The sequence below is a fragment of the Aquarana catesbeiana genome, linkage group LG04, assembly GCF_042186555.1.
Source record: "Aquarana catesbeiana isolate 2022-GZ linkage group LG04, ASM4218655v1, whole genome shotgun sequence".
In the NCBI taxonomy this organism is placed as follows: Eukaryota; Metazoa; Chordata; class Amphibia; order Anura; family Ranidae; genus Aquarana; species Aquarana catesbeiana.
Window position 1 is genome coordinate 345,453,906 of NC_133327.1, and position 23,027 is coordinate 345,476,932.

The following is a 23,027-nucleotide window of genomic DNA, read 5'->3' on the forward strand; positions in this document are numbered from 1 at the left end:
TTTTGGTGGTATTTGATCACCTCTGGGGTTTTTATTTTTTGTGCTATAAACAAAAAAAAGAGCGACAATTTTGAGAAAAAACACAATATTTTGTACTGTTTGCTATAATATCCACATTTTTTTTTAAAAAAAAAAAAAGCTAATTTTTTTTTCTCAGTTTAGGCTAATATGTATTCTTCTACATATTTTTGGTAAAAAAAAAAAAAAAAAAAAAAAAAAAAAAAACCAAAACAAAAAACAAAACAAAAACATGCAGTAAGCGTATATTTATGAGGGATAGATTTATAGCATTTTTATTATTTACTAGTAATGGCGGCTATCTGCGAATATTATCGTGACTGCAACATTATGGCGGACACATTGGACAATTCTGACACATTTTTGGGACAATTGGCATTAATACAGCGATCAATGTTATAAAAACGCATTGATTACTGTAAAAATGTCACTGGCAGTGAAGGGGTTAACACTAGGGGGCGATCAAGGGGTTAACTGTGTTCCCTGGGAGGTGATTCTAACTGAAGGGCGAGGGGACTGACCAGAGGAAGTGACAGATCGTGGTTCCTAGCTAATAGGAACACACGATCTGTCACTCCTCTCAGAAAAGAACAAGGAAGTGTGTGTTTACACACACTCATCCCTGTTCTGTGTCTCCTGCTCACAATCGCTTGTGGCCGGCGGTCATCGCAACCGTCAGGCCACGAGCATTGGCACCCCCGCTGTGCAGTGGGCGCACACGCGCGGCTGCTATCCCGATGGCTCGCGCAGGGGAGCCAACCTGCCGCAGTGTAACTGCGGCTGCTGGTCAGGAAGCAGTTAACCACTTGCCGCCCGCCATATAGCAAAATTACAGCAGAAAAGTGGTTTCAATATCCTGACTGACAGAGACTATTTACCACGTGATCAGCCGTGTCCATTCACTGCTGATCTGTGTAAACAGGAAGAGTTGTTGATCGGCTTTTCCTCACTCGCGTCTGTCAGACGCGAGTAGAGGAGAGACGATCGGCTGCTCCTCTGGCAGGGGAGGTCTGTGCTGATCAATCATCAGTGCAACCCCCCCCCCCGAGGATGTCCATACTGAACCACCAGGGATGTCACCACCAGGTATGCCACCCTAGACCACCAGGGATGCCAATCAGTGCCCACAATGGATGCCAATCAGTGCCTACAATGGGCATCACTGATTGGCAGGCATGATTGTTTGGCACTGATTGGAATCCATCAGTACCATACATTACAGTACATCAGTGCCACCTATCATTGCCCATCCATGCCACCTATCAGTGCCCATCCGTGCCGCCAATCAGCACCCATCCGTGCCACCTGTATGTACCCATCAGTGCTGCATATCAGTGCCCCATCAATGCCACCTCATTGGTGCCCATCAGTGACGCCTTATCAGTGCCCGTCAATGCCACCTCATTGGTGCCCATCAGTGACGCCTTATCAGTGCCCATCAATGCAGCCCCATCAGTGAAGGAGAAAACTTACTTGTTTACAAAGTTTTGTAACCGAAAAAAAACATTTTTTTTCCTAAATTTTCAGTCTTTTTTTAATTTGTTTAGCAGAAAATAAAAACCGTAGAGGTGATCAAATACCACCAAAAAGAAAGCGCTATTTGTGGGAACAAAATGATAAAAATGTAGTTTGGGTACAGTGTTGTATGACTGCGCAATTGTCATTCAAAGTGCAACAGCGCTGAAAGCTGAAAATTGGTCTGAGCAGGAAGGTGTATAAGTGCCTGGTATTGAAGTGTTTAAAGAAGCTTCTTGGGTTTTGATGTTGTAGAAACCGGATGTAATACTATTTTTAATACACTTGATGTTAGCGCTTTAGTAAATAAAACTATAATCAGGGCACAGATGTGTAATTGACCATTGATCTCCTTTCAGATATTAAGGGGACCCTCTCAGACATGCACTGAATCCTATCCAGCTCTGGAAAAGGCAAAATCGGGGTTCAAGAGGCAGCTCAGGTGTGCACCCCACTATAAAGAAAATGTGGTAGCTTCCCTTTACGTATATGGCCTTTAGCCACACCAGATAGCATTCCAAACCAATAGTGATAATATTAAAGTGAATGCAAAGGCAAAAAATAATAAAAAATAAAATGACATAGTGGGGAAAGCTTACATCCCTTTGTCAGCCTTTTTTTTAGTGTTCCACTGAGGAGATTCACCCCTCTATTAGTTCTGGTGACCTTCTCAGTGAGACAAAAATGTCACCATAGCATCTGTTCATATGACAACTCGCGGAGATGAGAATTCTGCTCAATGTAGAGAGATTTTATCTCTTTTCCTGTTGCTTTTCTAGGACAGAAAGTGAAGGAAAATCTCTGTAATCGAACATAGGCAGAAACAAAAAAAGTAACAGACATGGGTTTTAATCCTCCCGTACTTTCTAACACTGAAGGGACATAAAAAAAAAAAAAAAAAAAAAAAAAAGAAGTACACTTTAAACCGTTAAATACCATTGTATAAAATTAGAAAATCACTGCTTTATTTTCATAACAGGTGTTCACGTACTTCCAGTACATCCAAGTAAGCATCCTCAAAGATAACAAAACATTTTTTTTTGTGGCTGATATGATCACAAAGAGCCATGTGATGTAGAAATAATCCAATCAGCATGAATAAACAAATCAGTGATCCTGATGGTTTGAGTGACAGGATTATGCTAGGTTTAGCCATTCCAGAGATGTGAATGGAACACGGTTGGCTAGGATGTCAGTGGTACACAAAATCTCATAAAGCATTCATGCTATTCATATTTCTTTTTGCGCCAGGTCAGGTAAAATTGAGATTTTATAAATGATTGCAGTTTGATCCTGCAAATCTACCAACCGATTACCTGGATGTTAATTGATAACGAGAATCAGATATCGCTATCTGCACTTCGTTAAGGACAACATGACCCATCCCATTTATAAAAACGGAGCCTCACATTAACCACTAGCTGCCCGCCCACTGTCATATGACGGCGGGACGAGGCAGCTGTTGTTCTGGGCGGACGTCATATGACCTGATCGCCCTCCCGAGCCACTAGGGGGAGCGCGTGCCCGCCGTGTCACTCGGGACCTGATGCGCGTGCCCGGCGGCCGCGATGTCCGCTGGGCACCCACGATTGGCGGGTAACAGAGCAGGACCATGGATCTTTGTATGTAAACACACAGATCCACGTCCTGTCAGAGGAGAGGAGACCGATGGTGTGTCCCTTGTACATAGGGACACCAATCGGTCACCTCCCCCAGTTAGTCCCCTCCCCCCACAGTTAGAATCACTCCCCTAGGACACACATTAACCCCTCGATCACCCCCTAGTGTTAACCCCTTCCCAGCCAGTCACATTTACACAGCAATCAATGCATTTTTATAGCATGGATCGCTGTATAAATGTGAATGGTCACCAAAAATGTGTCAAAAGTGTCCGATATGTCCTCCGCAATATCGCAGTCACAATAAAAATTGCAGATTGCCACCTTTACTAGTAAAAAAAATAAATAAATAAAAATGCTATAAATCTATAAATCTATCCCCTGTTTTGCTATAACTTTTGCGCAAACCAATCAATATACGCTTATTGTGATATTTTTTTTACCAAAAATATGTAGAAATATACATATCGGCCTAAACTGAGGAAAAAATTTGTTTAAAAAAAATTGGATATTTATTATAGCAAAAAGTAAAAAATGTGTTTTTTCAAACTTGTCCATCTGCTTTTGTTTATAGCGCAATAAATAAAAAAAACGCAGAGGTGATCAAATACCACCAAAAGAAAGCTCTATTTGTGGGGAAAAAATGATAAAAATCATTAGGGTGCAGTGTTGCATGACCGTGCAATTGTCATTCAAAGTGCGACAGCGCTGAAAGCTGAAAAATGGCCTGGGCAGGAAGGGGGTGAAAGTGCCCGGTATTGAGGTGGTTAAAGTGATACTAAACGCACACTGTTTAATTTAATTTTTTCCTTCTATTTCTGTATGTGGATGATGGCACTGTAATGATTTTAATTTAAAAAAAAAAAAAAAAAAAAATGTATGTACCTTTTTCCTAATTGCTATACAGCTGTCACATGACCCAGACCTTTCCCAGTCTGTCTGCAGGGAAATGTAAGCAGAAGGAGCTTCTAGTCTTCCACTGCTGCTCACATGTTCAAACCCCCCAAAACAGCCTTTGGAATACAGAGAAAAAAATAATAAATAATATCAATAAACTTTTTTACATTGTCATACAAATATATATTTAAATCAGTTATTTAGTGGAAGTAACATGGTGTGGGTGGTTTTCTGCCAGTGACAGGCTGTGTCACGCCCCTCCAGCCTGTGTCTTAGAGTAACAGGGAGGTGAATCAAGATGTAATATCCCACCCCCCATTGTGTTTAGCCGATTAGTAGGCATGGAGGAGGGAGGGAGTGGGTTGTCATTTACCACTGTGTATACACCCACATGTGTGACTCTATAATCATATACGCTGCTCGGATGTGAAAGGGAGGAAATGCTCAGCATAGAAACTAATTGGAAACTGAGCATGTGCAGAGTTGCCACCACAGCTACAAAATCCCTAGCTGAATTGAGGACATAAACAGAAGGTGGAGATAGAGAGCAGCAGGATCAACCAGGTTTTTTGCAGAATACAGAAAATAAATCCCATAGTAACTGAGTATAAACAGTATCTAATACAGCATTTATTGAGTTTTTTTATAATGTGGGTTTAGTGACACTTTAAGCAGAAAGAGCTCTGTGATTGGAGAAGAGAGGATTATGTGACTCTGAGAGGCCCAGAGTCCAGAAGTCAGCAGGGCACATTTTTTTTGGGCAGTATGGCCATACCACAGCATGGTAAATGAACTCTTTGGTCCACATAAAACTGACATATTGATAATAAAAAAATAAAAATATGACTCGTGCCACTGCACTCCTAAATTCAGCTGTATTGCTTTATTGGTATTTTCTTCTATTTAAAAAGCTAGATTGGAGTTTGTTATACACAATTAAGTGTTTGTACAACTATCAGTCTCATGCTGCTTAAGTTGTCATCTGCATGATATTATATCAAAGTGTATTCAATGTTTAAAGAATTTATTTCTACTTAAACATTTTCATATACATAAGTGCAGCTTATGCAACATATGCAAGTCGTACTTCGTGGTCAAGCACAATGCTTGTACTGCATCTCTCAGTACACATCCCTTCAAACTAATAAATACTCAGTGTCTGGGAAATGTATCAGTTACACCTCAAATTATTCAGCAAGAATTCTGTTGCAAATATATGACCTACAGACATCCAATAGTGGGAGAATCTCAAGTTGTATATGAAAACCCTCCCAAGAAAACATGGAATAGAAAAGCAAGCTAAATGTAAAAGACATATCAAAGTCACATGTGAGCATATTAGCCATTGACACAAATAGTGCAATACTTGCTATAAATAAATCCCAAAAGTACTTCTGGTTCCCCATTAATGACCCAGGCTCTGTGCAGAAAAACAGATGTCAGCAGATCTTAACTTGCCTTGCATCCATTAAAAAAAAATAATAGAATGGGATGTTCTTATGGATTGTGCACCGATTATGGCATCTTTGGCTCTGAGCCATAGATGTTCTCATCCATTTTTTTTTAAGTGCTAATGAAAACACTGACCATTGTATTTAATGGCTGGTTATACCTCAATGCATGTGCATTAATGCAACACTACTGAGCAATAAGGAGCAGTGTACCTTTTCTTTTAATATAGGGAACTGCAATACACAAATGGTTCACATCTGTGTACTGCAATGTGCTACAATGCAAATATGTCCTGCACTGACTAGTTACATTGTGGGGCCAAGCCTGGTTTGCTACGTGTTACCACAACACAATAGTGTGAATGGGCCCTTAAAGTGGTTGTAAGCCCTTTTATATACACAGTGAAGTGACTAGCATCACAGATACACAGATGAAAATAATTCACCTGCATAAGTTCTACTCGCTTATCTAAAGGTATCTGTCCTGTACAGCAGTGGTCATCAACCCTGTCCTCAGGCCCACTAACAGGCCAGGTTTGCAGGATAACTGAAATACACCACAGGTAATAACATTTGCTGCTCAGTGATTGCAGTAGTCTAGTCTGCATCTCCCTAAGGTAATATATAAAACTTGGCCTGTTAGTGGGCCCTGAGGACAGGAGTTAATGGCCACTGCTGTACAGCATTCTACAACACACAGATAAAGGGGTTTTTCTCAGTAGCAGAATGCAAGGGATCTGACATCACACACACACCGTAGAGCTAGAGCACAGAGCTGAGTGTAATTGGAGAGCTGATTGCAGGAAAGTGATGCACCCCCCTCTCCCACAGGCTCATACATAGAGCTGAGGGTATGAGTAATCTAATGTGTGCTTGGGGGGGTGGAGTCCCTGGAGACTTAAAGGTCTGCTTAATCCATTAGGAGTGAGTCATGCAGATAGAGAGGAACCAGATATAATGCTTTGGATTCAGGTTAGTACACACTATAGTGGGATGTGCTTTCTTCATTTTACATGTCTGAGGTTTACAACTTTACTGTTCACTTTAATATTCCAGAACAGCTAGCTTTGCAAGGATATACTCTTGGAATCATGCCATCTACAGTAATTTATTGGTTTTCAATGCCCAAATGTTTATGATATTAACTTTTTTTGGACAGTGAAAACAGCTAGATAGCATGAAGGGTGCAATAAGCCATATGGATTCCGTCTGAGAAGATTTGGTTGCATTTACATTTTCCATGATTAAAGTGACACTAGACTCAATTTTTTTATATCTATCTTTGTAAAATATCAAGTATACCATGTCTGTTTTTTGTTAAAAAGTTTCTTTGCATTGTTTTCAAGCTTTTTTGTGTCCTGTGCACATTCTCTACCCTTCACTGACGCACCTCACCGCTACTCAAGCAGTGTTATTATTTCTGGTCAAGTGCTCCATTCTATGTGTACTATAATACCCATAGAGCTGAATGTGTCTGCAGGTAGATGTGTAATCCATCTAGGGGTGATCAGGAAAGGGTGGCTATGTTCACATACACAAGGGGGACATGGAACAAAGGCAGCCATCCTAGAACAGGAAGAATAGCAGAAAGCTTGCATTTGAGAGATAAAAGAAAGAACGAGAGAGATAGAAGGTACATTCTACTTCTATTTACTCATATTGCATTTCTATTATTTTATATAAAAATGTGAGTTTAGTGTCACTTTAAGGCAAAGCAAAGTTTGTTTTTTGTTTTTTTCAAGAAATGGTTAGGCATACACAATATTAACCTGCTGCTCCACTAAAATGTTTCCCTAGACAACCATATTACAGCAGCCTCTAAATGTCTGTCCATTTGAGAATAGCAATATAATCCTTGAAGAGGCCCACTCAATCAGATTTTACATTCTGTACCAAAGACACTTTTGATGTAATTTGCACTTATTAAAATATAACACACAATCATATTTGGAAATATATTTTCAATCTGTGAAGCCCTGATTATAAGATTATTTAACCATAATATTTAGGACTTTAATTATTTTTATGTAAATATTGTTTTTACTAAAATATTATAGCTTTTTTAATATTGTCTTCCATAAACACCAGGGGAAAATCTGTAACAAACTCGGATAAAGTGCACATCAGTCTACAGGAGGGGCAAGAAAGTGATTTGATGTTCAACGCTGTGAAGCATTCAAAATTCCTTTGGTGCATGTAGACAGATATTTGCCTTGGGCTGCCTCCACCAGCTTAGCTGTAATTTATATTTTTATGGTTTATTAAAATCTGACTCCTCATTCTAAATGCTTCCTGCGCCTGAATGGAAAAACATTTTAGATTAGTATAGCAAGTCGAAAAAAGAAAAAAAAACCTAGTAGCCCTCTGTATCACCTCTACTCAGTACCCTTCTTGTGTACGTTATTTTTTATTTCCTTGTAGTCTATCTCCATGAAGTTGAGCAACGGGGTCTGTCAATCATGTTAGCAAAGGAGGAAGACAATAGGAAGGAAGTCTTTAGAGAATGTTAATACAGACCTCAGGCAGCAGCTGATAAACATCAGCGGTTACACAAGGTGCCCAGAAAGTCCACCATAAACTTGAATTTTACTTGGTGCTCCAGTTTTTGCAATGTCTAGACCAGTGGTCTCCAAATTGTGGCCAGGAGGCAGAATGCAGACTTTGTTTGGCCCCCCAGCACCAACAATAGGGCAATCATTTTTGCACTGACACCAACAATAGGGAACTATTCCTACCACTGACACCAATAACGGGCACTATTCCTCTCACCGACACCAATAACAGGGCACTATTCCTCTCACCGAGACCAACAGTGGGGTACTATTCCTCCCATTGAAATCAGTGATGGGGCACTAACCAAAGATGGAACACCGTTTACTCCTACTGATGCCAGGGCATTTTCTACTCCCACTGACCATGGTCCAGACCCCTTAAAGTCTGAAGCACAGTGAACTGGCCCTTTGTTAAAAAAAAAAAAAATTGAAGACCCCTGGTCTACACAATTGCCCCTGGCTACATCAGTAATGAGCACCAAGTATAAAGCTCATAGAAAGCTGAAATTGTGCTGGCACACTCCTGATTAGGTATGTGTTGGGGCCTGCAAAGGACAGAAGCGGAGTAGTGATGAAAGAAGAGGATTACCATTTAAAAACAAATTCAAAGGCAAACTTTTACTGAAAATGTGGAGTGTTAGCAAGATAAGGTGTAATAACTACAGGATGGGCAAGGAGGTATAGAGAGAGATAAAGTGACAGTGAAAAGGAAAAAAAGAGAGCAAGCAGCAGAAATCTGTAATGATGGGAGATAGAAAGGGAGACCGAGATAGAAGACAATTAGAATAGAATAGGATGGGACAAGAATTTCTTGGGATCAGCAATACTGAAGTAGGGTAGGAAAAGATGCGGCTACAAGCATGGACACTGCACTTAAAGCGGGGTTCCACCCAAATTTTGCACAATATCTGTATTTATTCTCTTCCTTGCCTAGATGCTGACATGCCGTTTAAAAAAATTTAAATCGCCGTAATTACCTTTTATTTTTCTATTCTTCTTTGCACTTCCTGGTTCTCCTCCCGTGGGAGTAGGCGTGTTTCTAGCCTCTCCCAGACTCCGCACAGTCTCCTGGGAGCTAGTCTCAGGCTTCCCAGGATGCCACTGAGCATGTGCGGGAACGAGCGGTGAATGCTGGGAGCACAGCATTCACCGCATCCAGGAAATAAATGCTTGTGGGCTTCAAATGCCCACAATGAAGATGGAAACCGCCTGCAGTGAATAATATAAGTTATTCTTTCCGACGAAATCTGACACAGGCGGACTTATTACACACAATATGTGGGTATGTAATGCTGAGAAGAAAAGTTTGTGAATGAACTCAAAAAAAAAAAAAAAAACGATAGATAGGTGGACCCCCGCTTTAAATGAGATTGAAGGCAGCAATGTTAAATAAGTGAAAATACTCTAATGCCCCGTACACACGGTCGGATTTTCCGATGGAAAATGTTTGATGGGAGCTTGTTGTTGGAAATTCCGACCGTGTGTAGGCTCCATCGGAATTTCCGAAACACAAAATTTCACATCTGGATCTCAAAATTTTCCAAAAACAAAATCTGTTGTTGTAATTTCCGATCGTGTGTACACAATTCCGACGCACAAAGTTCCATGCATGCTCGGAATCAAGCAGAAGAGCCGCACTGGCTATTGAACTTAATTTTTCTCAGCTCGTTGCACGTGTTGTATGTCACTGCGTTCTTGGCGATCGCACTTACCGACAAGATTTGTGTGACCGTGTGTATGCAAGACAAGTTTGAGCCAACATCCATCGGATAAAATCCATGGATTTTGTTGTCGGAATGTCCGATCGTGTGTACGTGGCATAAGCGTTAGACCACCCTGTAATGACAGTACTTCATAACTGGGTACTAAAAGATCCCATCATCAGAGTCTCAGATATAAAAAGTTGATTCTACCCACCCAATGAAGTTTACAGGGTTGGTCCATCCACAACTGACATTTCAGTGTTTGGAGGACTGATCCGTTAAGTTCCTCAGAAGAGTAACAGAAAACAGTATAGCTAAGCTGATGTGTGCCACCTAGGTCAAATGTCTGCATTTATGCACCTCAAGTCCCTGCAACAGCACAGAAATTAAAAGAAACATATCATCAAGTACACTACCAATTATTGAAATTGGTTTACAAAAAAAAATTAAATTTTAGCTACAGAATATTTTTGGCTCACTTCTAATAGCAAAAGCAGCAACATTTGTTTCAGGAAAAAAATAAAACAAAACATCCACTGATTGTAGCAGCATACAAGATGCCCGCAATAACACACTGCAGGCCTGGCAAGCATTAACCTGACAAAAAAGTACTTATCAAATATGGATTTACAATAAATCCTAGAGGTAACATGTTTTACTTTTACATTGCTTCCTGGCAAATAACAGATCACTTTCTGCACAGGGGAAATCATTTAAAACACATAACAAATAGGTCATGTCATGGCAGTCACTAAAAATAAATTTCTTAATAAGCTTTACACAACTGATCTATGTTCTCCACACACATAGATGGCACTAGGCCGAATTCGTCTTCTAGTGTGACCAGGTAACTGGGGTAAAAATTTGAAGTATTTCGGCATTAGATCCAAACAAGCGTCCCGGAATTTCTTTATCCTCCAGTAGTAGATTATTGGGTTTAGTGCAGACTTGAGGTAGCATAGCCAAAGGAGCCAAGTGCTTATCTCAAAAAAATTGTTCTGGCTATAGAAGTTACTGTTAAATGTAGCAACTAGGCTGTAAGTAGTGAATGGTGCCCAGCAGACAATAAAGACAATGAATAAAATTAAAATGGTGGTGAAGGCACGAGTTTTAAAGCTGATGTCTATATTCATTTGAAAAGGCCTTTGAAGGCTCATTAGGCCTAGCTTGCTTGCCTGGCTGAGGCATATGCTATCCGGATGGCTATGTATACGGACTGCATTGTGGCGCACAGTGTTCAGTATGCCCATAAAAGCATAAAGCATCACCATAAAAGGAATAAAAAAGAAAATTAGGACTATCAGTATTACATAAGCTTTATAACCAGCATTGGTGGTGTAGCCAAAAACACACTGTGGAGCTCTAGAGGGTACCTGTAATTGTGGGTTGCCAACAGCGAGAGGAAAAGCCACACAAAACGAAGTTGCCCATGAAATAACTATGAGAATCTTTGCCCGGTATGGGTTCAGCTTGTCCTGTTTCTGAACAATGATTAGGAACCTGTCAATGCTTATTATAAGCAGGATAGCAACGCCCTCTATTACAAACAACCAAAAGAACATGGCTGATACTCTGCAGAATACTTCTCCAAAGATCCATTCGGTAACAATGATAGTTATCAATGCAAAGGGCATGTTCAGAATAGAAAGCAGCAAGTCAGCAAATGCCAGGCTTGCAAGTAGAATATTAATTGCAGATCGCATGGCAGCTTTTTGGTAGACCATAAGACAGACCACAAAATTTCCTAGGAAAGACAGCAAAAGTATAATAACCATTACCGAAGAAAGAATTATTTGAAGGGGCAAATTTAGGGTCTCCAAATTATCTTTTGTAGACTGGGTAGCAGTAGAAGCTGTAGTGTTCAATGGTAAAGTACCAGCTGTGGTCATGGCAACTGGTACGTATTTTGGTGGTAGATCTAGGCTGCCACGAAAAGTAGACTGAGGTGTCGTTATGTTTGTATAGCCATTTTCATAGATGATATGTGTACTGTAGGATGTCACGGGATGAGCCGGTGTAAGCATTGCTGAAAACACCATACTTGTATATGTATATGCCAAGTTTTTCAAAGCACATCAGCAATTCTGGAAAGTTGTTGTGCGCCATGATTCCTGTTGTGATGGCAGAAGTGGTATGAACATAGGTCTGTAGTCCATTCCAAAAAGGTATTCATAGAACTGAAAAGAGAAAAAAAACCAACATTGATTAAAACTGTATAATGTATTTAACGCTAGACTGTACACCATAAATACCAATATTTCAATATAATCGTTTTGATGAATGAACTGTATCTTTCACATATTAACTGCATTAAACATGTGGTTCAAAAACCTCATAGTAGATTACTTATGGGTTTTATACTACTGACTGATAATATATTTATATCTTATGTACCCAGTACTGTATGCTTCGATGGACCGAAGAAAAATTATTGTACTGTTTTAATACCTACCTGTTCTTATGAAATACCAATAAAAATTATTGAAAAAAAAAAAAAAATGTTTTCGCTGAAAAGGGATAATGAAACCTGCTCAAAAAGCCAGTAAAATGCAACTAAACCAACCATTTCCTTGTTTAAACCAATAATTTTCAAGCAAAGGATTGCAGAAATGATCAAAGCCATGATTAAATTATTGTTTTATATATAGATTTATATGCAAAAAGTTTTTTATTGTTCACAAATAAACATTCAAAATCAGGACATTCTTGCAGCTGGACTAGACTAATGGATTACCAAATCTTAAAGATCTGGTTGCGAAGTGCGCTCTGCATGATGCAATGGGGTTATTTACTAAAGGCAAATCCACTTTGCACTGAAAGTGCACTTGGAAATAAAGTCACTGTAGATCTGAGGAGGACATGCAAGGAATATAAAAAACAGCATTTTGGCTTGCACATGATTGGATGATAAAATCAGCAGAGCTCCCACTCATTTCAGATCTACCCCTTAGATTTAGAGCGACTGCACTTCCAAGTGCACTTGGAGTGCAAAGTGGAGTTGCCTTTTGTAAATAACCCCCAATGTCTCAATGTGTTTCTACTGGGTTGAACAACATTTTTGAAAACCTTAAAAAATCCAGGCTCAAAAAAAGGAGCAACACACATTTTTTTTTTTTGCAAATATAAAATGTATGCACTAAACGTAGTCCTGCTGTCAGTTCAAGGACTCTGTTACAAAAGCCAGGAACCAAGCATACTCCCAAAATCAATACCATCAAGCATTTTCTTGGTCTGCATTGAACTTCTGTGCAGTGGAGCAACATCCCTCCCGCTGATATCCCACACTGGGAAGTGATCCAAGTACAATCATCAATAAAATATTTTTGATTTTTTTTTTTTTTTATAAAAAAGGAAGAGCCCATGGTTATCCAGTAAACATATGGTCCCTTTCACATTGGGCAGACTCCATTGAGATGAGCAGGGTATCAGCGGACCACTCTGCTCTATGGGCGGCCTGAAGTAAATTGACTCCACTGCTTGTTTAAACCCATCTTCCCTCTGATATGATCCACCTAGATGGAAGAGAACATATCCACTTCCGTTTTTTTTAACAGAGCAGATGTAGACGTGTAAACAGACAGAAATCCATTTACACCCACTGGTCCATAGGGGTGAATGAACTGTTCGATCAGGTCTGTTTGAAAAATCAACAAGTGGACCTGACTGGTCCCTTTGTGTAAAAGGGGCCGAACTGTGCTAGAATCAGAAAATTCCATCCATTTACTTTAGTTTATTGTAATCCCTAGCAGAACAGAGTCAAGTTAGAGAGCTGCAGTAGAAAACTTGTGTGCTGCAGGCTCCTCTCTCCATCCTGCCTCACCAATCACATTCAAATCTTTAAAGATAGGTTTAAATTTGATAGTTGGGAAACAATTTACTGGCTTGCAAGTAAGCAGCAAGGATGGTGTTGCACCATCACCAATGGAAGCAGGGGCGCAACCCCCCTAATCCAGTGTACATATTTGCCAGCACACCATAGATCAACAATCACCGTCCAAAGTTTTTTTTTTATTGCAGAGAGATCACATCACAGAGACAATTGCAAAGTTTCGGAGCCGCACAGGACCCCTTCGCCAGGCACATGATAAAGTGTAACAGTGTCAAGGTAGAATATAAATACAACAACCATCAATCAGAACATGCAAAAACTGAAAAAAATTGTACCACCTCCACCCTCTGACATCAGATGACGTCAAATCCCGACAAATAATTAAAAACTAAAAATGGTGACTAGGTTACATGTTGTAGGCATGAACATGAAATTCCTACTACTGGGAAATGCTGCCCGCATGGATCACTTCAATGTGAATGCAGCAGATGGGGCACATCAGCCAGATGCACCCGATCTGAACAAGCGGTTGCTAGGACCCAGAGGTACAGCTACCATCCAGTTAAGCCAGGCCGCCAATCACAGCGTTCCAAATACGCCGCTCATGTGTGCCGCCGTCGCCATGGAAACCCGTGACGTCAGGCCGACACCGCATTAGGTATACCAGAAAGCGAAAAGGAAAGGGTGAATAATGCAAGTGTATAGGAGCCAAGCTAAGAAAAGCGAGAAACGGCAGAAAAGCGAACAGATAGGAGGAAAAAAAAATAAAAGGACAAAAATGCAAAGGATATTAGTGGATATCATAACAGCAGATACAAAATGAGGAAAGCAATGAATAAATTGAAGAGAAAGGGGGGGGGGGGGGGGGGAGGAAGCCAGAAGAGAAACCTGGGGAAAACAAAAATAGTGTGACAAATGGTTCCTGTGTGCCGCACTCTATGCTAATATCAATGGATCGGCTTATACGCGGCTAGGCTCCCAAAAAGTCTCACACATGTGTTATCCCCATACTCAGGAGAAGCAGCAGAATGTATTTTGGGGTGTAATTCCACATATTCCCATGGCATGTTTGAGCAATATATCATTTAGTGACAACTTTGTGCAAAAAAAAAAAAAAAATTGTCATTTTCCCAAAACTTGTGGTAAAATATAAAATATTCAATGGACTCAACATGCCTATCAGCAAATAGCTTGGGGTGTCTACTTTTCAAAAAGGGGTCATTTGGGGAGTTTTGAACTGTCCTGGCATTTTATGCACAACATTTAGAAGCTTATATCACACATCACCCACTCTTCTAACCACTTGAAGACAAAGCCCTTTCTGACACGTTTTGTTTACATGAAAAAAATCCTTTACAGGCTATCACTTTGGGATTTACAGCGAAGATCTACTGCTAAAATTACTGCCCTCAATCTGACCTTCACAGTGATACCTCACATGCATGGTATGACGCCAGACCAATGCTTGCATTCGTCTTTGCGCGTGAGCACGGGGGGGACAGGGGTGCTTTTTTTTATTTATTTTGCTTTTTTATTTTATTTTTAAACTGTTCCTTTCATTTTCATTTTTTATTTTATAATTTGTATTGTAGTGACAGGTACTCTTTTTTTGGAAAAATTGGTGTCTATTAGACCCTAGATCTCTCTCTGCCCTCAAAGCATCTGACTACACCAAGATCGGTGTGCTAAAATGCTTTCCCAACTTCCCAATGGAGCTGTTTATATCCAACGAAACCTAAGTCATGAAATGCTTGTAGCTTCCAGTTTATTAGGCCACAGAGATGATTGGAGCCGTTCTGGTCTCCGATCAGCTCTATGGTCAGCTGGTGCAACCACAGGCTGCATTCTCGAGTTCCCTGTTGGGACAGGAGAGCCCGAGAAAATCATGGAAGACGGTGAAAGCCGACCGCTGGCTGAAAAGAATGATACCAAGATGATACCTAAACCTGCAGCCATCATTCTGGTATAACCACTCACAGTCCAGCAACAGAACATACCAGTACGTTGATGGTCCTTGTTGGGCATATATTGTAATTTTTTTTTCATGCAGCCTGTGGGCTGAACAAAAAAGAGATTGATCGGTGGGTATGCCCACCATTAGAATACCACCCTTCATCCACCAACTGTGGTGGTGAAATCACCTCCTACAGCGCTGGAGTTGCTGATTTTCATATCGTGAAAGCAAACGCTGTTGCTGTCAAAATAAATAAATCAGTGCTGCAGCTGAATGGCTTACAGGAAAAGCAAACAATGGTAACAATAAAACATTAACTCAATAAAACAATTTGAATTTTTTAGCGCAATCTGTGCCTAAAAAATATATGCTGAAGCATGGGGGCAATCCATCCCTAATGTTAGGAGCAAATCGCTCGTCCACAACTGCCCCAATGCTTTGGCATATATGCTCCTTTTTTTTTTTTTTTTTTTTTTTTTTAACTGTGGTGGTGAAATCACCTCCTACATCGCTGGAGTTACAGCTTTATGTATCGTGGGAGCAAAGGCTGTTGCTGTCAGAATAAATAAACCCATACTGCAGCTGAATGGCGTACCTGCTAAACAAATGATGGTTAACAATAAAACAAAGTAACATTACAGTATAACAGTAAGACATACCATACCTGCAAAGCAAATACAATAAAACTGTAAAAATAAAACATTACAGTTCTAAAATACATTACCAATAGAGAGCAAAAATAAGGGAAAGAACAACAGAGAGAGAAGAAAAATAAAACTACTGTTTTTGGCTTTTTTTTTTGTGTGTCTTTTTTTTTTTTGCACTTTTATAAAAACTGTAAACATTCCAGAATAGGGTCTCTCAAAATGTAAAAATGTGATGGCCATCTCAACTTTCAAGACCCTGTGTAAGTGTGCCCTAGGACTATGCAATGCTGTACCCTACGCTAATACTCCACTAGTGTGTGGTAGCGTTCAAAACATTCACCAATGCAAAGACCAGGTTGGTCAGGACAGGAGGGACAATAAAAGCGAGTGTCACGCCTATATCCACGTTTTCTGTAGACAACATTTTCTTTGAGGGATTTCTTTGGGTAGGGGTACCAGGGAGGACATACGGAAAATACCGGCTCACTGCATTTGGATTGGGAAGATGGGTCACAGCACCACCTGGAAACAGAAGGGCTGATGATCCCTTCCTGGAATTTAAGGAAGGATCCAGTTTGCTTTGTATAGCACATAAGCATTCAGCAGAGCCAATTCAGCAGAGCCACTTTTTTATACCAGCGTCTGGCCTTACGGGCAAATAGGTAAGGTGCCAACAACTGGTCGTTGATGTCCATCCCTCCCATGTTAAGGTTGTATTCGTGGACACAGAGTGGTTTCTCCACAACACCAGTCACCATTTGAATTTGGACTGTCGTGTCTGTGTGAAGGGAGGACAGAGCAAAAACATTATTATCCCTCCACTTCACAGTGAGTAAATTATTCAAATAATTATTATAATAAAATATTATACAAATACTGCAGCTGCTGACTTTTACAATATGGACACTTAACCGTCCAGGGCGCCTGCGATGTCCTCACCCGAAGCCGATCTGTCCCTCGCTCTCGGGTGGAGGCGCCACCATCTTCGGTAAGAGAATCAGGAAGCCTTGCAGCTTCACAGCCTGGTTCCCTACTGCGCATGTGCGAGTTGCGCTGTGCGTCCTCACTGGTCCCTGCTGTCTTCTGGGACCTGTGTATCTCCCATAAGACAGCGGGGGGGGGGGGGGGGGTCAGAGGAGGGGCCAGACATGGCGTAGAACTCCGCGGAGCCTGCGGTGATCTATGCCCCCAAGTGGGAGCAAATACCTGGATTAGACAGGTATCTGCTCAACACCCCCCCCCCCCCCGAAAGGTGTCAAAATGTGACAGGGGGGGGGGGGGATCCAAAAAGCGGAAGTTCAATGTTTGGGTGGAACTCTGCTTTAAGTTATGCTTTACCAATACAACATTATTTGTATGATAATTTTATAGCCTACCCTACTGAATTGGGTTGTTTGAATTCTATAAATGCATTGAGGTTGATTTACTAAAAAACTGGAGGGTGCAGCTGTGCATGGTTGCCAATCGCCTTCTAACTTCAGCTTGTTCAATTAAGCCTTGACAAAAAAAAAAAAACAGGAAGCTGATTGATTTCTATGCAGAGCCGCACCAGATTTTACACGCTGCAGTTTTAGTAAATCAAGTTTTAGTAAATCAACCCCATTGTTTCACTAAATGAGAGTATGGCAGTATATCAACTCGTTCTCTGGCATTATTTTTCTACCTGATATTTGTCTGTATATAGCAAGCACTGGTGGGAAGTTTCAATTAAAAACTAGATGTTTCAATGATGTCTCAGGATCAGGGATTCATTTTTAAGAGAAATTAAAAAGAAAATGTGATAATTACAGCTAAAATGAATAAGCAGATGTAATGAAGAGTACGAATTATACATGGGTTATATTATATAGATCTCTTCTGTTTAGAAGGGGTTAAGCTTTGGAGAGCCCTTTGAAATGATAGAGATACCTCAGCTGAGGCCTCATTTATGACCCAACTGTCTCCATAGCAACCATATAATCTATCTAGTAAGAGTATCCTAAATTCCAGTCGTTTCCATCTGCAAAAATACCCAACAGAAAAAAAAGAAGAAATCAAAAGATTAAAAAATAGCATTTGTACATTTTTTGAAGTCAAACGCTGCAGAAACCATTCTGCTGATGAATGCGGATAATTGAACACTAAGGGCAAGAGAGATAAACATATCACAAAAGGCAACTGTGAACATTGCAATATGGCCAATTAATCAAGATACTGGAACTCTAGCAGCACCAATATACAGTATCTCAAACTAAAATAGCACATGTGGAGATTGATGATAAAATCCCACTGAAACAGAACATAAAATAGTATGCAAGGAGATTAACAATAACTGAATTCAAATGACACATGACCTTCACCAAAACATATTTTGAAACTGTAAAAAAAAAATAAAAAATGATATATTATATCATAAAAAAAAAAATTATATGATATTATATCATAAATCCTAATTTATATACACACACAAACTTTTTTACATAAAGTGGTTATTATGAAGGCCAAAAGTTTTCTTACCTCAATGCATTATCTAAAATAAGGTTAAAAATCTTTTATAAGTTGCTCTCCCGGGCCCTCCCTTGAACACTTACCTGAGCCCAATCTTGATCCAGTGCTGTGCCTATCTCTCGCTCTTCCCACAGGAGACTTAGCAGCAGAGAGAGCCATTGGCTCCTGTTGCTGTCAGTGAAATCCTGTGAGTGGAGAGCGGGGCAGAGCATCTATAGATGCACACAGCTTGGCTTGGGATTGAGCACGCGCATCTGCCCCCATAGCAAGCAGTTTGTTTTTGGGGCAGACAAGGAAGAGAAGGAAGGGAGAGTGCTGGCGTGGGACCCCAGAATAGGAGGTTCAGGGGTCGCTCTTCACACTATTGCACAGAGAAGGTAAGTATGACGCGATTGCTATTAAAAAAATAAAAAATAAAAATAACCTTTACAATAATTTTAAAATTCCATATTACTGTAGATAACTGGTAAAATACCAAAACAAATTGGAGGGCCTGTACAGGTTGCTGAAATCAGAGTAGGCAGACAGCCTATATAAACGCTATTAGATTGTAAGCTCCCAGAAGCAGAGCCCTCCTAACCTTGTACTAAATTGTTGATGTATTGTCCTTTTATAATGTCAAGTGCTGCGCAAACTGTTGGTGCTATATAAATCCTGTATAACAATAATACTAATGGGATACTGTAGACTCTTAATGTATTACATTAAGGGCACTTTCACACCGAGGCGCTGGGGAGTCGGTGGTTACCGTTGTTTTAGCGGCGCTTTTTGGACGCTAGCAGGGCACCTTTAGGCCCCACTATCGGCCGAAAAAGGGTTAAAATTGATTTAAATGGACAGGGGCGCTTGTGTATACACCACTCCTAAAGCACCTCAAAGATGCTGCTGGCAGGACTTTTTTTTAGCATCCTGCCAGTGCACCGCTCCAGTGTGAAATCACTCGAGCTTTCACACTGGATTGACAGGGGAGGCACTTTACAGGCGTTACTTTTAGCTCTATAGCGCCTGTAAAGTGTTTCAGTGTGAAAGTAGCTACTGAAGCTCTGCCCCATTTTTAGTTACTGGTGTTTAAAAACGAAAACACACACGCACAGAATACAAGGGAAGCCTATGCAATATTGCGGATGACATTTGCAGACCTGGTTTATTCTATATGCACTTTGAAGATATGTCCAAGGTACACTACACAGAAGGATTTCTGGATGATCCCCATTTCTCATAAAGTTGTGGAAAAATTTGTTGGCAACCTTCCACAAAACAGAAGAACCCATGATTTCTTCTAAGTTGAAACTGTCCAAATTAATTGATATTCATCAGTTTTTCTTAAAAAACAAATGAATAGGGCATGTACAAAACTTATGTGACCCTTCGCCTAATATTTTGTTGCACAACCTCTGGAGGCCATCACTACAAACAAGTGACTTCTGTAGCTCTCAAAGAGACTTCTGCACCTGGCAACAGGTAATTTTGGCCCACTATTTCAACTGTCCAATGTTTGAAGGGTGCATTTCACAGACTGCATGTTTCAGCTCTTTCCATTGAGGTTAAATAGCATACAGATCAGGGACTCATAGAAGGCCACTTCAGAATAGTCGTGCGTTTTGTTCTTAGCCAATCTTGGGTTATTCTAACTGCTTGTTTTTGGTCATAATCCTGTTGGAGGACCCATGACCTGTGGGAGACAGAGCTTTCTGACACTGTGGGCAGGACATTTGCCTTTCAGAATTCCTCGACAGTCTCTAGATTTCATTGCACCCTTCACAGATTTAAGCCATACCCATGCCAGAAGAAGCAGAGCAGCCCTAAAACATACTTGAGTCTTCTTTATATTTTATAGTAGATACAGTGCTCTTTTCTTTAAAAAGGTTTTTCATCTGTAAACTGAGCTAATAGGATTTGCCAAAAAGCTCCATATTTTTCCATCTGTCCAAAGATATTGTCCCAGAAGCAGTGTGGCCTTTTAGGTTTCTCATTCAACCGTGGAAACCTCCTGGGTTTTCTTCCTTTGAGCCAACTTCAGTTTAAAAGCAACAAATGGTGTGATCAGACACTGATGCCTTGGAGTTCAGCTCGTATCTCTTTGGATGTTTTCCTTGGCTCTGTGTCTATTAGTCACACTCTCCTTCAGGTCAATTTGGATCGATTTTCCTCTTGTAATCACATCTAGGAAGGTTGACTACTATGGATCCTAAACTTCTTAAGATTTGTAACAGTAGTAGCAGGAACATCAAGCTATACGGAGACTTCAAGCACACATGTCAAAAACAAGGTCCATGGGCCGAATCCAGCTCACCAGGCCTTGCTTGTCATGTGGCCCTTGCACCCAGTATTGCAACCGGAACGTGGCAGAACTTAATTCGGTCACCCCCTGTTGTCACTTGTAAACACAGAAGCCTTCTGTGTTTGCAAGGGACAGCTTTGCTCTCCACGGGCTCCCGGAACAAACAAATACCTACACACACTCACAGCAGGGGAGAGAGAGGGGGAGAGAGAGGGGGAGAGAGAGAGAGAGACTAGAGCCCAGCCAGGCAGGAGTGAGATGCAAGGAAGCTAAACCCTGTACTGAGTATGCAACGCATTTCTGAACTCTGCATATAGCACACCCTTAAACCTTGCACTCTGTACGCAACACACCCCCTGAACTCTGCACTTTGAATGTAGTCCACTCCTGAACTCTGCACTCTGTGCACCACATACTCCTGAACTTTGCACTCTGTATGTACCATCTTCCTGAACCTGTGTACATAGCACACCCCTAAACCCAGCTCTCTGTATGTCACGTAATTCTGAACTCTGCACGTAACACACTTCTGAACCCTGAGCTCTGTATGTAGTGCACCCCAGATAAAACCGGCCCTGTGAGGGCAACCACACTGCTGATGCGGCCCAGAATGAAATTGAGTTTGACACCCCTGTCTTAAAGCCTTTACCTTTGACATGCTGGTCTACAATTTTCCTGATCTCCTCAATTCTCTTCTTTGCTTTTTCTAGTTCACGTTCAGTGTGATGCACACAACAATACGACTACTTTTCTCTATATACATAGGTTGACTGACTGATTACAAGATTAAAGACGTGTAAAAATCAATTACAGAAAACTGTTTGAAATGTCACTATAACTCTTTATTTATTTTCTTTTCTACACAAACCAACAAATCTGTCCAGGCCATTTTAGAATATCTTTGCAGAATAAGCAACAATCTCTCTCTTTTCACACTTTCTTTGCTTTAGTCCAGGAGACTCCAAAGTACGGCCCGCGGGCCACATCCGGCCCCCTAGGACGTTTTTTCAGACCTGCCGCTTGAGTCTTCAGACTCACTACAGTGACCAGTCTCTGCTTAAGCTTTTTAGAGTTGCGGGTCTTCCGCTGCATACTCATCCTCCTCCAGCAGTATGCAGAGCAGGTCCTGCTACTCGACAAAGCCCACCCTCCCATCGCCATTATTGGTTGGTAGGACCGCCAATGAAGTAACTCAGCGGAGACCCGTTGCACCTTCTGGTTCCTGCCCGCTGTTAATATAGGGGGTTATTTACGAAAGGCAAATCCACTTTGCACTGCAAGTGCACTTGGAAGTGCAGTCGCTCTAAATTTAGGGGGTAGATCTGAAACGAGGGGAAGCTCTGCTGATTTTACCAATCATGTGCAAGCTAAAATGCTATTTTTTATTTTCCTTGCATATCCCCCTCGGATCTATAGCGACTTTACTTCCAAGTGCACTTGCAGTGCAAAGTGGATTTTCCTTTAGTAAATAACCCCCATAGTGTCTTTGACACCGCATGCCTGTGCAACAGGAAGACCGGAACTGGAAGGTGCAGCAGATCTGCAACAAAAGACATTGGTTGGATGCTGTGTTTTTTTAAAGGGGAGGCAAATGTACATGGGCGGAGCTCTGAGAGGGCTCTAAGGTGGAACACAAAAAAGTGGGTGGGAGCTCTGAGGGGGCATAAATGTATGTGGGGTACTCTGAGGGACATAGATGTGTGTGAGGGGGGCTTTGATGGGGACACAAATGTGTATCGGGGGCTATGAGGGGCACAAAAATGTGTAGAGGGGGGCTCTGAAGGGAACACAAAATGTGCATGCCGGGGCTCTGGGGGGGGGGGGGGGCACAAATGTGTATCAGGGGGCTCTGAGAGGTACACAAAATGTGCATGCCGGGGCTCTAAGGGGGAGGCACAAATGTGTATCAGGGGGCTCTGAGGGGTATACAAATGTGGATGTCAGGGCTATGAGGGGTACACAAATGTGCATCATGGGGCCTTGAAGCGGGCACAAATGTGCATCAGGGCTCTGAGGGGTACTTAAACCTGTGCAGAGAATTCTAGGAGGTAGACAAATGTGCATCAGGGGGCTT

The 23,027-nt window shown here is 41.1% G+C and overlaps 1 protein-coding gene across 1 annotated transcript in view; it reads right to left on the minus strand.

Moving 5' to 3' along the window:
* Window positions 1-206: 206 nt before the first annotated feature.
* Window positions 207-23,027, minus strand: part of GPR63 (G protein-coupled receptor 63) — a 75,810-nt gene continuing 52,989 nt past the window's right edge. Inside the window, exon 2 of the mRNA XM_073626969.1 lies at window positions 207-11,932. Coding sequence (XP_073483070.1) covers window positions 10,532-11,794 — 1,263 coding nt within the window. The 5' untranslated portion in view covers window positions 11,795-11,932 and the 3' untranslated portion in view covers window positions 207-10,531. The remainder of the gene's footprint in view (window positions 11,933-23,027) is intronic.